Below are 18,663 nucleotides of genomic sequence, written 5' to 3' on the forward strand. Positions count from 1 at the left end.
CGACAATCCGTCAAATGTCTCAAAACAAAAGTGAAATCCTTTCTGGTAAAGTGAATAGCTGATGTGTCAATCATAACATGACACACTGTACATGTGCCACACGAAGTATGAGCTCCTGTCACGTCAACTGAATGGGGTACAGTAGAATCGGAGTGAACCAAAAGATCTTTCATATTGGAGCTCCGAGTGAATGCAAATCTAGGAATGTTCTGAAATTCATTATAAAGCTGCAACATGTGCCAATTATGATGTACAATGCGTTTCATTGTCTGTGTCATAGTAGAAAATGGCAACACATAGGTCAAAGTATCTGTGGATTCCAACGGACAAGGTAAAAAGAGCCACTCTCTGTTAATAAACCGTGCTCGTATGAATGCTCGTTTTACACATCGCGGGGGGGGGTTAGCCTTTTTTAATGAAACGAAGTGTCAAACATTCTGCTTGATGACAAAATTCTTCTGTGGAAGAGCATAACCTTCTCAGTCTAAAAAACTGACTGACCGGAAGGTTAATCTTTAGAGACCGAGGATGCGCGCTGGTGTAGTGTAGAAATGTATTAGAAGCCACTGGCTTTCTATAGATGGTAGTCTCAAAACCAAAAGGTTGTTTCAGGATCTTTATATCCAAAAAATGAATAGTCGTGGTATGAAATTCTAAGGTAAAATGCAAATGGGAATTGCGCCTGTTGAGCCAAATAAGAAAATCTTGAACCATCAGTGAAGGACGTTGCCATAAAAGCAGTATATCATCAATATACCTTTTCCATGTGTGACCATTTTTTAGCACCTTTTGTAATTACACAAGCCTCTTACATCAGGGATTCTCAACAGATTGTCCAATTTTTGGAATCTTTTGAAGAAGACACATCTCAACTGCTGCTTGTCACTCTAGATGTTGAAGCACTTTATACTTGTATTCCACAAGATGACATGTTAGAGATTGCAGAAAAATTTTTTGATGCCAGACAACTCCCTCACAGGGTACCCACCAGTTTTTTGTCAGCATTATTGGACATCGCTTTGACGAAGAATTTTTTCGCCTTTGAAGGCACTTATTATCAGCAGATTTGTGGCACTGCCATGGGTGCGACCATGGCACCAGATTTAGCCAATCTTTATATGGCAGTTTTTGAAGACAATTGGATCTATCAGAATAATCCTTTCATTCAACACATTCACACATGGAAAAGGTATATTGATGATATACTGCTTTTATGGCAAGGTCCTTCACTGATGGTTCAAGATTTTCTTATTTGGCTCAACAGGCGCAATTCCCATTTGCATTTTACCTGAGAATTTCATACCACGACCATTCATTTTTTGGATATAAAGATCCTGAAACAACCTTTTGGTTTTATTTATTTATTTATTTAAAGTCTCTTTTATACCGATATCCGTTCGCACATCGCATCGGTTCACAAAAAACAAGAACTTTTGGGCGGAGCCCTTACATATAACAGAGAAATACAATTAACTTTTGGGCGGAGCCCTTACATGTAACTGAAAAAATACACTAAACAGGGAGAGTGGATAATACTGACTAGGGAAAGCAGAATCAAAATCAATAAATAGTTACAACAAAAACTATAAACATAACTGGAAACATAAATAGCAATGTACAAAGTACAAAAATCAGCGGGCATAAAGGCAATTCTTAGTCATAAGAATTTTGAGACTACCATCTGTAGAAAAGCCAGTGGCTTCTAATACATTTCTACACTACACCAGCGCGCATCCTCGGTCTCTAAAGATTAACCTTCCGGTCAGTCAGTTTTTTAGACTGAGAAGGTTATGCTCTTCCACAGAAGAATTTTGTCATCAAGCAGAATGTTTGACAGATCGTTTCATTAAAAGAGGCTACCCCCCGTGATGTGTAAAACGAGCATTCACACGAGCACGGTTTATTAACAGAGAGTGGCTCTTTTTACCTCGTCCGTTGGAATCCACAGATACTTTGACGTATGTGTTGCCGTTTTCTACTATGACACAGACAATGAAACGCATTGTACATCATAATTGGCACATGTTGCAGCTTTATAATGAATTTCAGGACATTCCTAGATTTGCATTCACTGGGAGCTCCAATATGAAAGATCTTTTGGTTCACTCCAATTCTACTGTACCCCATTCAGCTGACGTGACAGGAGCTCATACTTCGTGTGGCACATGCACAGTGTGTCATGTTATGATTGACACATCAGCTATTCACTTTACCAGAAAGGATTTCACTTTTGTTTTGAGACATTTGACGGATTGTCGTTCAACAGGGGTCATTTATATCATACAATGCCCCTGTCATCTCCTGTTTGTTGGCAAAACACAATGGGCACTGAAGACTCGTTTGATAGAACACCGGTCGTGTATTTCTACAGGCTGGTTGACAGCTCCTCTTACTACTCACTGCTCTTGATTCCAACATACTTTTGACGATCTCAGAGTTTGCGTGCTTGAACAGCTTTCCCCTAATTGGAGAGGCGGGGATTTTAATGTTCGGCTTCTGCACACAGAACAACGTTGGATCCATCGACTGGGTTGTGTGGAACCTGATGGTCTGAATTCGTCTTTAGAACTCCAAGTGTTTCTTTAAATGTTCTCGCAGTTCATCATTTTCTCCAGTTGTTTATATGTAACAAATCGCCAGTGACGTCAGCGACGTCGGCCTCGTCCTGACGTCATCACGCGCAAGAAGCGCGGGCTTTTTTAAAGACACGGCGTCTTCAGGGTTCTTGCTGTCTCATTCTGGTTGCAATAGAGTTTGAGACGTACAAGTCCACACAGAAGGTTTGCGTGGTTGTGCTGCTTTAAGATAAGTAATTCTAAATTTGCATCTTTCAATCACTTGAATTTTTTGATCTTTTGTTTGTCAGCACCTTTTCAGCAATTTATGAAATACTCCTGAAGAAGCGATCCTTGCATCGTGAAACACCGGCCGCTGTCGGGGGATTTATGTTTTGAAGTTCATTCTCGGGGACCAGCTGACATTCTAAAACTATATTACATTTAAAAAGACACTCTTTATAACATCTAACCGCAAGTGACGAGTAGTCCAGACGGCAAGTGTTTATTCACTGCCGTTGTCTGGCTTGCTGATGCGGTATCATTTAAAAATTTAAAAAATTGAAAAATTGATTCTTTAATTATTTCTGTGGTCTGCACAGCATTTGAATTCCATTTTACTTCGTCTTTTTTGATTTGGGTTTTGATTAATAAGACGAGCACCGCAGTTCATTGTTGTATTGTTGAACTTGTATAATAAACATTACATGATTCCATTATTTTTTTTCTCTTCATTTTGGATCAAATAAAGTCAGGCATGGGATTGGGGGATAGTCCTCTAGGGGCTCAGCTTACAATGGCATGAGCACAAGAGCTCATGGGGAGGCCCACAGATCAGAGCATGCTCTATAACATCCTGGGGGCCATTATACAAGGAGGAAGAAAATATCACTTTCAAGACAGAGTTTCTTCTTTCTGGTACTCCTTCACTTATAAGTACAGTTTCAACTAAATCAGCACACAAATTCCAAGATTTGTTGTTCAAGAAAAAATTCTTTTACTGGCACTCAAGATGAACAATACAAAGACCAAAGTGTAGCTACACTTAAGAATAGTATACCAACTCAGCAACAAGTCCAAAAAATTAGCACAAACCAAAATCAGTCTCTTTCAACAGAATCACCTTCTCTTGGAAAGGTCTGCTCCCTTTAGTAGAGGACTTTCATGCCCTATGTTTTTTCCCTGTGCCTGCTCAGTAAGCTAGCTGTCCTTTTTTCTCTCATCAGCTTCTGGCACCAGGATGTACTTCTGCATAAATTCCTATGTCAGAGAGGAACAACCATAAGATCTCTCTTCTGGTTGGTAGCTTTGGGGTCTATTTTAAAAGGAGCACGCATGCATCCATGTGCTCGCGGTTCCTGACACGAACACAGGGACATGCCAATTTTATAACATGTGCGCACCGGCTCATGCATGTCATAAAATCTGATGGGCACGTGCACAAGCATCAGATTTTAAAATCAGCATATGCAGGCGGCCCATGACTCACGTGTAGGAGGGGGATGTTCAAATTACGTGTGTTGACACAATCGGCCTTTTTTCAAGTTCCCTAATCTCCTAACCTTCCTACCCTTTTCCCTCTCCACTCTGACGCCTAATCCCTACCTACCTACCCACCCTATTTTTTTTTTGTTCAGTAACTTACCTGCTCAGCATCGAAAGGCACTGTCCCGACCTACATCCACCCCTTTGGAGAGGCCTGGCACTTCTGGGTGTAACCGGGCCTTTCAAAAAATGTGCACAGAGCACACAAGGCCTGGCCATATGCGTAATCCCCATTATTTACGGGCATGGCCCTTTTAAAATTGGGCCATCTTTTTTTCTCTCAGTGAAGATGAAATCCTCCAAGGTACACAATTCACCAAAAAAACTTCTCAGATATGGATAAGGTATATCCCTTCTCATCTCCTTCCGACAATTTTTAATTTGTACACACCACTTTCCCCAGGCAGGAAATAATTATGTTTCTCCTCATTCCTGGAACTTTACCTGTAAAGGAGCTACTCCTACTGACACCACTCTGGGGTGAGATGGATATATAGGGAGATATCCCATGTTTTACCACTGAAAGCATCACATATGAATCATAATAGCCAAGAAGTATGCAGATATGTATACTGACAGGCCAAAAACAATGTCATAGTTAAAGAAAAACAACTTTGACCAGATGAGAACTTTAAACTAGCACTGAAGAATTCTTATCAAGATCTGCCTGTTTGTAATAGCCTGTGTAAATAAAACCAAGCCAGAGGGACAATGAGGTTACTTAAGCTCATAAACTGAAGTCACGGACCAGCCAAGGGAAGTCCAGAGGTCAGAGAGACCCCTACACTTGGATGAAGGGGGAGCATACTAAAATGGAGAAAACACTGACATTGGCATATAGCTTGACATACAAACATGGCAGGACCCCCCTGAAGAAAAAGGGAGGGAGAAAAGACCTGTAATGTGGCAAAGGCCCTCCACCCACTACATGATTATGCATGAGCTTATGCATATTTATCAGTTGGAAAGTATAAGATGAGGCAAATAAAGAAAAAAGAGCGAACCCAAAGCAATCCAGCACCCTCTACTATCATATTGGGAGAAGACTAGGTGTGGCCAGGAGACCAGAGATGGGGGACATACTGCTTATGGTTTTTCAGTGACACAGAGTCTGAGATGGTAAGTGGCCAAGATCAGCCCAGCAGTTCTGCTAGCACCAGAACCAAAGCAAGCCATAGATAACCTATCAGATCTGCCAGTACCAGATCTAGAAGCAAGCCTCTTTCCCTGCCCACATTCTCCAGATCTCCAGCCAGAGCATGTTTCAGAGGTAAACAGGGAGATCACCTGAAGTTGGTTAGCCATAAGTATTAATATATTAAGCAGGCTAAGGTTTATGGCATGTTTGAATCCCCCGTTGTACATAACTTTCTTTAGGGTAAATTGGTGCTTAGTGGCTAGGATGTTAGAGACAGGAATTGTTGTTATCTTCTAAATGCTAAATCCTGCCAAATCTGATAAATAAAAGTCTGATTCTGAGGAGAACACATTGTCTTTTTTCTGAATTTAGGATTATGAAGTAAACTGGAAGTGTCCCTTAGCAGACAGGTCCCTGCACCTCTAAACTTACTTACAGATACCAAGACTCCTAGAATCCTACTTCAAAACTCCTTAATCTCTGACCCTCTAAATACTGACATCCCAGATTGCATCTGCATCACATGGTTGCAGAACGTTTATTGCTATTAAGACCCCTCCCATTAAGAAGTGCCACACCTACTTAACACCTCTTTAACCAGAACCTCATAACAGGCGTAGTGTTGTTGAGACCTCCAACTCTAATATACTGGTACACTAGGTCTGTTGAGACCCCTGTGGCCATTAAAGTTAAGACACTTCTACTAGTATGGGGGAAAACTGTGGGTCCTGTTACACATTTTCCTTAGTCCATACACTATATCACAATCACATATCATAAATACAGCACTAAATAACATATTGTAACAAGATTTCACCAAAATTGTGTTTAATTTGAGAAAATAGAATTCTCACTGGGACTGATGACAAATACTTTAAATATTAGATAATGAGCCTGTTTGAATTGGGAAGAGAGATAAATCTGCTTTGTGGACACCTCTGGGCCCACTGCTGATAATTAGAAAATGGACATGGAAGAAATATTTCTTGTCTACCTCAACACGTCTCAGTGATAATAGGAACTTTTGCATCACTAATTGTCTATAGTTATGGAACAGACTGTAGTAGAGCTATGATGGTTCAATATACAGTAAGTGAAAAATTCCTATGTTTCCTTTAAAATTAAATTGATGGATGTCAATCTGTAACACTGTATTATTCTATATGTTTGTAACCCTTTTCTGGGTAATATGTCTCATTCCAAAGAGCCATTAAAGAATTTGTTAAAATGGGCTAACTCTTTAGCCATTTAACAAACTCTCCTATCTCCAAGGGGTGGATACATTTCTGTGGGGGGAAGGCTAAACTTCTGGGCCCAGGCACGGGAAACCTTCAGTGTATGGTTTCCTTAGCTCTTTGGGGAAGATCCCTGAACAGACCAGGCAAGACTCACTAGATAGATTTTCAAATAATATGTTACTGTGAATTTTAGTAAGACAGTCAAAATGTATAAGTAACTTAAGGTCCAGTTACATCCAGATTTAATGATGGCTTTATAGTACTGGATTTTAGACATTATTTTCCTTTGTAAGTGTCCCTCAGTGTGGGAAATTGAGATCTTGGTATTCTCCATTGGGGAAGAATAGTTATTGCAACATGGCCGGGATGTCCTATCAGAGTGTAATTTCCATGAGGTCCTGAGGTCCATGGTTAATGTCCCAATCTCCAGCCTATATGTGATCCTGTATCCTGGGGTGGAAGCTCCATTTGGGGGTCTCCAGGGATCCTCCTTCTCTTTTCTTCAATTTGAATATCCTGGGACCTTTTGGGGGAAAAGTTCTACTCTGGAAGGAGATCTTAATACTGGAATCTTTCCATGGCTCTGTAACCTCCTCTTGGCTAGGCAAAAAAGGGATACAGTTTCCTCTTGCATTCCTGGAGAGGGTGTTTCTGCCTCCCAGAAGGTACAGGCTAGAAGTTAAAAATATTGAAATTATTTTAAAGTGAACAAAACCCCTCCTTTCCATCCTCTCTACAATCTTTTATACAAAGAGCTGGCAGGGCTCTTTGTATATACACAGCCCTGCCAGCTCTTTTATACAAAGAGCTGGCAGGGCTGTGTTTCTCCCTCACCATGCTAGATTGAGGGCCTAACTTGGACAGCACACAAAATACATCTTCCTTTAACAAACTCAAAGCTACACTGCCTCAACTAAACCTAAATTCACCCCAATTTCTGGAATGAGATTATACAACCCAGCCAGGCTCATGAGGAGATGCTGTAAGGAATGATATATCCCTTCAAGCTGATTAAATGCAAGGTCAGGGAGCTAGAGTCATCTAGTGGAGACCTAAGTATCTCTACATGTTTAATTGTTTTGATTATTTAAATTATTTTTAAAACATTTACAGTTCAATTTATGATTTTAATTTATAGGAAAAGGCTAACCCAAATTCATATTTCCATGAGGATAATTTAACTTCTGTTGTGAGAAACTTGTTTGTTGCTGGAATGGAGACAACTTCCACTACTCTTTGCTGGGCTCTATTATTAATGATGAAATACCCAGAAATTCAGGGTAAGAAATGTATTATAATTTATCACTTTCCATTATAGTATGCCAGTTCAAGGGTGTTATAGGTTACAAACTGATTTGACATAAGTCCTTCAAAATGGCATACTGTTTTTTTTTATTTTGTTTTTTTAATGAATTTAATATTAAACTCAAGAATAACTTGTACCAGAAAAAGAGATATGCTGAATACATGACATGAAAAAAGGAAAAAAAAAGTCAAACATAAATTAGAGAGAGAGAGAGAGAGAGAGAGAGAGACTAACCATAGTGCCTCCTCCCTAGACAGGTATTTGTATCCCTATGGGAGACCCACCTAGTAACGCGAGGTGAGGGTTAAGTATTAGTGTAGGGGGTTAGAGGCCACTTTCACATTCAACGTGAGATGTACGAACAGAACAGTGGTCTCTTGTGAAGATTTGCTGGCCTTCGGAGTGAGGAAACTCACTCCAAGATGAGCTTTGTGCAATGTTCTCTCAATCTAGCTTTTTGTTACCTAGGTAGAGAGTCCACTTTGTATGAGGCATTACAGCAAAGTAATTGATCCAGGAAACGGAGCACGGAGAGATCTCTCTCGACTTGCTTCTCAGATGGCAGCCATCTTGGTCTCCTTGGGATTTTTCTCTGTTTTAACAATATAATCTGAAGTAGTGTAACTGTTTCCCATGTTTTAGCATATGAAATGTTTGTGTGTGGTGGAATATCAGCAATAGGCCTCTCTGGCACTCTCTTCCTCTATCTTTCCCACCGCAAATACTTAAATAATCTGATACATTATTGACATTCCAACCTATCTTTCTCTGCCACTGTCCACTGATTGCCAGGGTTGCTACAGACATTTTACCAAGATTTCAAACTGATCATGGAAACAGACACTCACCAAGGTTATGCCTAGTGATCCATCCTACAAAAGAACATAAGAATTTCCATACTGGATCAAACCATGGCTCCATCAAGTCCAGTATCCTGTTTCCAACAGTTCCAATCCAGGTCACAGGTACCTGGCAAGAACCCAAACAGTAAATAGATCCCATGCTGCAATAATGCAGTGATAAGTAGTGGCTATTCCCTAAACCCTGATTTTCAAAAACATTTACATGCTTAAATCTAGGTTTTACATATGTAAATGCACTTTACACATGTAAGTTAGCTTTTGAAAATTGCTATAATAGTATATTATTTTTACATGCATAACTTCTTTGAAAATTCACCTGTAAATTTACTTGGTTAATTAGTTTATGGACTTCTCCAGGAATTTGTCCAAACCATTCTAAAACCCAGCTATGCTAATTGCCATTACCACATTCTCCGACAATGAATCAATTTTGCGTTGAATGAAAAAGAATTTACTTCAATTTGTTTTGAATGTGCTATTTACTAACTTCATGGAGTGTCCTCTAATATTTGTATTTTTTAAAAAGTAAATAATCAGTTTACATTTATCTGTCCTATTCCATGAGGGCTGAACATTTATGCTGATAGTAAACACATCTAGTGCCTTTAATAAGTACCACAAAAGCACCTGGGATTGCTCTGAACCATTATCCTGGATTTTAAAATGGGCCAAATACTCAGGTACTGGATGTTTGGGAGGGCTTCAGGGGCAGGTTGGTGGCATGGGGGGGGGGGGGGATGTTGAGGGGAACAAGAAGGCAGTATATTTTTAAGTATTTACCAGGAAGAGAAGGGAGGAAGTCTAGAGGGCTGAATCACAAATTTTTTTTTAATTTAGAGGAGTTTGATAGGGGTCCTGGTCAGTGAGGATTAATGATATTTGTGGCAGTGTGGTGGAAATTGGGCAGGATGCCGATTGATGAAGTTTTATTTTGATAGGATCCCCACTTCACTGGACATCTTTTGAAGATATCCAGTTAAGTGGCAGATTATAAACGTGTTTAACGCATGCGATCGCACCATATCGTATGGTGCGATGCAAATTCAGAAAATAGGAGGAGTTAGGGGCGGAGAGTGGGTTGGGTTAGCCTGTCTGCGAAGAGCTATCGCACAGCCATAACGCCAATTTTAACTACACATCTTTGGATTGTGTTAGGCTGTGCGATAGCTGCCGTGACCGTGCGGTAAGCTTTCATCACCATTTGTGATGTCTCCCATAAGTCCTATTTCAGGTGAACTGACAGGTGAGAGAGAGAGAGAGAGAGAGAGAGAGAGAGAGAGAGAGAGAGAGAGAGCGCCTGGCCATAATATCATGGCCCATAGGTAGGTATTTGTATCCCTATGGTAGGCCCACCTAGTAACTCGAGGTGGAGTTTAGGTAAGAGTGTAGGGGGTTAGGGGCCACTTTGACATTCTACGTGACACCTACGAACAGAACAGTGATCTCTTGTGAAGATTTGCTGGCCTTCGGAGTGAGGAACTGTGTGTATGTTTACTGAATAAGGATATTAATCTCCAGGTAGTAGCCGTCTTTCCCGCAAGCAAGCCGCCCCCGTGCCTCTTCTCTTCATACACATCCTCTAGATTTTATGGATCCACAGTGTTTATCCCACGCCCTTTGAAATCCTTCACAGTTTTGGTCTTCACCTCAAGCTTGCAAAATGAGATGGGAAACACTTTCTTTCTGCTTGTTGCTGGAATTTGTAATAATCTTTTGGCTTTCTTAAGACAATTTTAGCAGACAACCATCACAAAATTTTGTAAAACACTCATTGGCAGTCTTGCCCATGTCCTCTGAACCCAGCTTTTGCTTCGACTTAATTTTTCAGCAATCCATTTTTTTGTAATAAACATTGTTCCAGTATCATGTGCCTCACAAAATGCAATACACTTAATATAGTCAGTCAATTTGATGCTGTTTTTGCTATGAATTTGCAGGGGAAAAAATTAATTTTCATTATTCGGTTTGTTTTCAGGAGTTTTTTTCCCCAAACATTTTGGTTTGTGGATTCTTGGTTCATTTCATTCATGGAAAAAAAAAATCAAGCAAAAAAAAAAAAACCCCTCCCTCCAAGATGGCAAAAAAATGAAAGCAAAGCCTCCCTTCCTCCCACAAAAGTATCGGGACCAGGATCCCCCATGGCCCCACTTACCCAGTCCGGTGTGGATCTGCCAGCTATGACTAGACCAAAGGTTTGGACTTACGTAGGCTGAGGCTGTGGTAGGTTGCTGCAGCCTTGGATTACTCAGCATCTCAGCCTCAGTCTAGTTTGGAGCTCGGACCCAGGTACAATGGTGCAACCCAAACGAGAGGTCGGTCCTGATGCCAGGACCTCATGCCTGGACCCTGGCCCATGCTAAGACCTGACCTAGAGGCCGGGTCCTGACGTTGATTCCTCAGCCTGGACCAAGGCCTGACAGTGCAACCTGGCCCAGAAGCTGGGTCCTGAAGCTTGGGCCTCAGCTAAGGCAACAGCCCGAGCCCAGGTCCAATGCTGTAAACCGTTTCAGAGACCGGGTCCCAGCACCAGTGCCAGGGCCTAGGTCCGGATCCAGACCTGACACTGTGACCCAACCTGAAGCCTTATCCTGATGAATAACCCTCAGCCTAGGCCAGAACCCAAGCCCAGGCTTGATGCCGTGACCCGAACCGGAAGCCAGGTCCCGGTGCCAAAGCCTAGAACTGGACTCAGGCCCAATACCGCTACCTGACCTGGAGGCTGTGCCCCAACACTGGGGCCTAGGCTCAGACACAGGCCCGACACTGGTGCCTCAGCCAGGAGGCGGGATCCCAACACCTGGACCTTGGCCCAGGATCAGGCCCAGGAGCAGGCCTCAGTGACCAGGCCTGGGAGCTCCTCTTCAGGTCCTCTTCTTCTTTTTTCAGCTCTTCAATGCCAAATGACAGAGTCCTCTGAGGTTACACAAGAGTTATTTAACTCCAGCATATTCACCCCAGTGGATAGTGCCATTTTGATATACAACAATGCAATACACAATGCTGTATATCAAAATGGCATCATCCACTGGGGTGAATGCACAGGAGTTAATTAACTCTTGTCCAACCCAGTAATGCCATCATGTGTGATTAAATAGCTGAAGAAAGATGAGGACCAAAAGAGCTCCCATGTCTGGATTCCAAGGCATGGGACTGAACCTGGACTGAGGTTCAGGAATTGGAACCCAGCTTCCTGGCCAAGGCATTGGCATTGGGACTGAGTCCAGGCTGAGGCCCTGACATCGGTACCTGGCCTGTGCGTCAGGTCAGAACATTGGGTCTGGGTCTCGGCCTAAACCCCTGTCCCAGTACCCGGCCTCCAGGTAGAATCATGTCATCAGGCTTGCACTCAGACTCCAGTTAAGGCTGAGATACAGGCATTAGGATCCTGGCCTCTGGGAATAGTCGAGGCATAGGACCTGGGTCCTGGCTACGGCCTAGTCTGAGACCCAGGACTCAACCTCCGGGTCAGGTAGCGACATTGGGCCTTGGTCCGAGCATTGACCCCAGCATTGGGACTGGACTTCAGAGTGGGTTGCAGCTTGGGCCTAGGCCAAAGCCACAGCATTTGGACCCAGCCTTCATCAGATTACCTGATGGATCAGATAATTCCAAATTGAATGTCATACAAAATGGTACAAAAATTATAATTAATTTATAACAATGGCTCACTTCCTCAAATTCTTAATAAACTAAAAAATTTTTATGGTATCTTTGAGGATATTTGCTAAAAAACAATAACTTTGACTTTATGTTTTATCAAACGAACTCTCAAGGGGTGGTATCAGAAAAAAGTGCTCACAGTCTCACAGGCTCTTGCCCTATACAGGGCTGCAACCCTTCTCATGTGTTGGCACTACTGAATCGCGTCATCTACCATTTCCCCTGAGAGCGTTCAGTTTTTTGTTTTTACTTTTATCCCTTTTTACTTTTCAGTTATAGAATATAACACCCAATAAAATTTATTCTTAAAAATAACACCCATCCGTTAAGTGAATTTATGTGATGAAATTACTTATCTCTTTGTTTGTGTTCTCATTATTAGTTATACCAGTATTTATATTGCGCTTGCTGTCAGCTGTCTGCTGTCTTCGCGCCTGCCCGACATTGACAATGTTTCGGCGCAACGAATGCGCCTGCTTCAGGGGCTTACTGCTCAATACCTAAAAAGACAAGTTATATTTAATGCGCTAAAGTTCTTGTATTTATCTCACTTTTAAATGATAATGCTAACAATGGTACTCACTCTTCAGCTTAGCGCTGTCTCACCCGATCCTTCACAGCATTCAAATATGGCGCTTAGACGCTTTCACTATCTCCTTACCGGAAGTTTATGTTTATATCCTGTTGTCATTAATTAAAGCACCTATCAAATGGATTTTACAAATATACCGACCAATCTACTTCCTTGTTGAGACCAGCTGGCGCTACCATATTCAACTTAAAAATCCACTTTTGCTTGCGCTGTAATAAGCACAGGTTTAAATCCCCTCCTCTTTCATCCGGTTCCATTACCTCCAATACCGTACACTTTAGACTGGAAAAATTATGAGATTGTTCTAAACAGTGTTGTACCAATGGGGCTTCTAATTTATTTCGTTTAAGGGCACTTTTATGTTCTATTAAGCGAGTTTTCAACTGTCTGGTTGTTTTGCCTACGTATAATAAACCACAAGGGCACCAAATAGTGTACACCACAAAAATAGAATTGCAGGTAGATTTTCTTATTGGTTTGAATCTCTTAAGTTTTTCTAGGGGTATGCTGATGTTTGAATGAGCTAGTGGACACATCGTACAAGATCCACAAGCGGAGTGTCCCTCGCGACTTATTTCATTTCTAAAGGACCTCTTAAAGTGCGATCTAACTACTTGATCCTTTATGTTTGTCCCTCTCTTGAAAGCGACCATAGGTCGCGACTCAAAAACTGAATGTACTTGTAGGACATTCCAGTGGCGTCTGATACTGCGCGCCACCTCATTCACCCCCAGAGAGTATGGTAGTACACAAGTAAGACGTTGCAAATTTCTTTTTTGTTGAGGTTGTAATAAGGTTTCCCTATGGTTCCATCGTGCTCTTTTGCAGGCTTGTTTTATCACTTTTAAAGGATAGCCTCGGTCTAAAAATTTTTGGCTCATCTCCTTAGCTCTTAATTTGTATTCTCCTGTTATTGAACAAAGTTTCCTCAGCCTCAAAAATTGGCCAAAAGGAATACTGTTTTTCAATGGTAATGGATGACAACTCGAATACTCTAGTAATGTATTACGATCTGTAGGCCTTTGATAGATCGTAAAGAAAAATTTATTTGCCTTTATTGAGATGTTTATATCCAAAAATGAGACTGTGCTTTTATGAAAAATATAAGTAAACTGTAATGCCTGTTCACGAGTATTTAACCATTGGACAAACTCTTTGAATAGAACTTCAGTGCCTCTCCACACTATGAAGATGTCATCGATAAATCGACGCCATACCAGAATGTTATTTTGATAAGGAGAAACTGACAGCCACTGCGATTCAAAATGTCCCACATAGAGGCTAGCGACACTGGGAGCCATCGTGGCGCCCATCGCTGTGCCTCCCACCTGTTGGTAATAGATGTTATCAAATACAAAAAAATTTTTTTTCAAAGCTAAACCAGCTAGTTCAACTATGAAGGTAACTGGTGGATGAATCTCAGAAGATTGTGTGGTTAATTTTGAATGAATCACTTGCAGGGCCCCATCTTGGGGTATATTCGTGTAAAGGGACACAATGTCAGTTGTGGCGAGAGATACTTCTTCAAAAGGGATACTCAAAGTTTCCAAAAATTGTATTAATTCACCCGAGTCACGCACATACGATGGCAAAGAGGGTATCAAAGGACGCAAGAATGTGTCCACATATTGAGAAAGCGGTTCTAACAGTAAACCTCGCGATGAAATAATAGGGCGTCCCGGAGGGTTCTCAAGATTTTTATGAATTTTTGGAAGATGATAAAAAGTTGGCACCCTAGGGTGTTCAACTTTTAAAAAACGGAATTCTCTTGTGGTGATCCATCCTTGTGCTAATGCATCTTCCAAAAGATTATCAATGTGTTCTTTTAGCTGTAATGTAGGGTTGGCATCTAGCTTCTTATAAAAGTGCTCATCCGCTAATTGTTTTAATGCCTCTGCCCTGTAGGAATCTTGGTTCATTATTACCACCGCTCCTCCTTTATACACACTTTTTACCACTAACGATGGATCTTCTCTTATTTCTTGTAGTGCTATGCTTTCTTGTTTAGTTAAATAAAAGACCTCAATTTAGAATCTTTCTGAATTCTATCAATGTCTTTTTGTACCAGTTTTGCAAAAGTATGTATGACCGGGTCAATATTGCCTGGAGGACACCAGGTCGATTTTGGAAATACCACCGATCTATCTCTCTCCTCCCCTGGTGTTTTTTTTTATCAAAAAATAATCTCAACCGCAAATTTCTTAAGAATTTTTGAAAGAATTTACTAATTTCGAAATGGTCATATTGCACCGTCGGTACAAATGTTAACCCTCTTTCTAACACTTGGACCTGTGTACGTGATAAGGGACGCGACGATAAATTAATCACTGTGGATTCTCTGATCTCTGTTGATTCTCTAATCTGCCTTTCGACCGTGTCCACCTCTTTTGCTGTCTCTGTCCCGTAGGAGGATCCTGAGTGTGTTGTTGAAACCTGACTTTGCGATCCTGTCTTGCCTCTGGAAAAGGGGTAGTAGTGGAACCACTAATGGTGGAGGTTTTTTGACCACGTGTAGGTTCTTCCCCAGATGAATCTTCTGAACTAGATTCAAATGTTTTTCTTGATTATAAGTCCTCTTCATTTGTGGATTCATCCAGTAATATATAGAACCCTTTTTATAATCTTGTTCATCCCTAACAAATTTACTGGTTTTGCCTTGCTTGACCTCCTCTGTGAATTCATTTATGGTTTCCTGAAACTCTTTTAATTTAGCATCAAAATTATCTAAATTTTGGTTTTTAATTTTTTCCAACAACTGTTCATGTTCTATCTGTAAGGTTTCCATTAACATTTTAGCTCTTTCTATGACCAAAAGCATAAGGTCAAGAGAACATTTGTTAAGGATCTGGTTCCATTTTACCAGAAAATCTTCAAATTCTACATATAATTTGGGTTTCTTCATTATACGCAATCCCCTAGGGATTCGTTGAACTCTACAATACTCAATCAATGTCCCATAATGTAAATTTGTTCTTGCCATCCTTTTATTTAAACGGACCAAATTTTCCCAACTTTCTCCCTGATTTCCAGGCATAAACACTGATGGTGCTGATAAAATCTCTTGTAAATGTGTTTGCGAGAAACTGAATGTGTCTTCCCATTGAGTAGCCATCTTTTACTTACTACCGGCCAAAAAATCTTATATTCCTCCGAATCTAATATAATTAATTTATAACAATGGCTCACTTCCTCAAATTCTTAATAAACTAAAAAATTTTTATGGTATCTTTGAGGATATTTGCTAAAAAGCAATAACTTTGACTTTATGTTTTATCAAACGAACTCTCAAGGGGTGGTATCAGAAAAAAGTGCTCACACTCTCACAGGCTCTTGCCCTATACAGCCTGCGCCGAAACATTGTCAATGTCGGGCAGGCGGGAAGACAGCAGACAGCTGACAGCAAGCGCAATATAAATACTGGTATAACTAATAATGAGAACACAAACAAAGAGATAAGTAATTTCATCACATAAATTCACTTAACGGATGGGTGTTATTTTTAAGAATAATTTTATTAGGTGTTATATTCTATAACTGAAAAGTAAAAAGGGATAAAAGTAAAAACAAAAAACTGAACGCTCTCAGGGGAAATGGTAGATGACGCGATTCAGTAGTGCCAACACATGAGAAGGGTTGCAGCCCTGTATAGGGCAAGAGCCTGTGAGACTGTGAGCACTTTTTTCTGATACCACCCCTTGAGAGTTCGTTTGATAAAACATAAAGTCAAAGTTATTGCTTTTTAGCAAATATCCTCAAAGATACCATAAAAATTTTTTAGTTTACAAAAATTATAATAGCAGGATAAACCAGTGGGACCCTAGGAGGGAGGCAAAGGTTATGCAACACATGGGACATAATATTTGTAAACATCAAAAGTGTGTGCATATTTTTGGTTTTCCACAGACATTTACCTGCACACAAAAGAGATGATCTAAGTGATTTCCAAGGCAGGGCAAGAGAAACGTGTAAGTTGCTATTATATAAGAGATTTATGTGAATATATTAAGTAACTTATTCACACAATTTTACACCTGCTAATTATCTACTGCAATTGATATTAGCGTCAACTGTTGTCCACTATTCTTGGGTGGGAGGTTTGGGTGAACTGTGGGGAGTTCAGGGTGACATATTAGGAAGATCTTGGTGAACTGGAGATGGTCTGGTTGAACTGGTGGTGATATTGGCAAATGGTGATTTCAATTACATATGCATTTTGGTTTATACTTTGCTGCATTTAATAAAAAGTATTTGTTTTATGCAAACAAGTTGATTTTTTTGCACATGAAATATACAAGTGTCTATTTATAAAATAAATAGAAAAAGTACATATTTTTTGCAATGCTAATTTTTGTGCATAATGAAGCACAGTCCAGATGTATTCCACATATTAAGAAAGGTGGAAGGAAGGTAAAATGATTACTGGCATGGTTTAAAGGTGAAGTGAAAGAGACTATTTTAGCCAAAAGATCATCATTCAAAAATTGGAAGAAGGATCCAACAGAAGAATATAGGATAAGCATTGGCAAGTTAAATGTAAGACATTGATAAGGCAGGCTAAAAGAGAATTTGAAAAGAAGTTGGCCATAGAGGGAGAAACTCACAGTAAAAACTTTTTAAACTATCTGAAACAGAAAACCTGTGATGGAGTCAGTTGGACCATTAGATGATTGAGGGGTTAAAGGGACACTTAGAGAAGAAAAGGCCATCGTGGAAAGATTAAACAATTTTTTTGCTTTGGTGTTTACTGAAGAGAATGTTGAGGAGATTCCCGTTCCAGAGAAGATTTCATGGGTAATGATTCAGATGGACTGAACCAAATCACAGTGAACCTAGAAGATGTGGTAGGCCTGATTGACAAACTGAAGAGTAGTAAATCACCTGGACCAGATGGTATATATCCCAGGGTTCTGAAAGAACTAAAAAATGAAATTTCAGATCTAATAATAAAAATTTGTAACCTATCATTAAAATCATCTATTTATTTTATTTATTTTTAACTTTTATATACCGACATTCCTGTATAGCATACAAATCACACCGGTTTACAATGAAACAATAACATCGCATGAGAGCGTTACATGGAACAAATAACAATGCGTGAACTTTCAACAAAAAACATTGCAAATGTGTGTAACATTGAAAATAAGAGGGAAACGTTGAAATAAAACAATGGAAAACAAGTAACTAGATAGAATGTGGGCTTGAAGTAATCTGTAGAGCTATGTGATTTTACTCAAAATGGTTAATGGATACTTAGTCAAAACTTGAAAACTTGAAATACTTAATAAACATGATAAAGCAAGTTGATGAGCTGGAGGATAAAATATCATTCTAGCAGAAGGGTGTAGAAAAAACTTCCAAGGATTGGCCAAGGGTCATAAATAGAAGTGCGTATCTGAAGGTGATCTGAGACTTAGGACAGGGACTGAGGTCCCGCACTAGGGGAACTTGACATACAATGGAGCATTTCGCTCATAGATGAGGTTCGATTGAAATTAGATGATAGGTAGGAAACAGTGACATAAGACATTAGGTAGGAACGATTGAAAGTAGACCCTAGGTAGGAGCATAGATGGTCACGAGGTAAAGGCATGCTAGCGTGAATTGGTCAGGCTAACGAGTGGTTATGAACTGGTGTCCTCAGTCTGGAAACGCTGCTCTAAAAAGCCATGTTTTGAGTTTTTTTTTTGAAAGATATCGGGCAGGGGTCTTGACGGAGATCCAATGGGAGGGCGTTCCATTGAGGCGGGCCTGCTGTAGATAGGG

General features: G+C 40.3%; 1 protein-coding gene across 1 annotated transcript in view; it reads left to right on the top strand.

Moving 5' to 3' along the window:
- LOC115088125 (cytochrome P450 2K6-like) overlaps positions 1 to 18,663 on the top strand; it is a 67,527-nt gene that overhangs the window by 40,129 nt on the left and 8,735 nt on the right. The window contains exon 6 of the mRNA XM_029596099.1: positions 7,615 to 7,756. Within this exon, the coding sequence (XP_029451959.1) occupies positions 7,615 to 7,756 (142 nt within the window). The remainder of the gene's footprint in view (positions 1 to 7,614; positions 7,757 to 18,663) is intronic.

Source organism: Rhinatrema bivittatum, chromosome 3 (genome assembly GCF_901001135.1).
Source record: "Rhinatrema bivittatum chromosome 3, aRhiBiv1.1, whole genome shotgun sequence".
NCBI lineage: Eukaryota > Metazoa > Chordata > Amphibia > Gymnophiona > Rhinatrematidae > Rhinatrema > Rhinatrema bivittatum.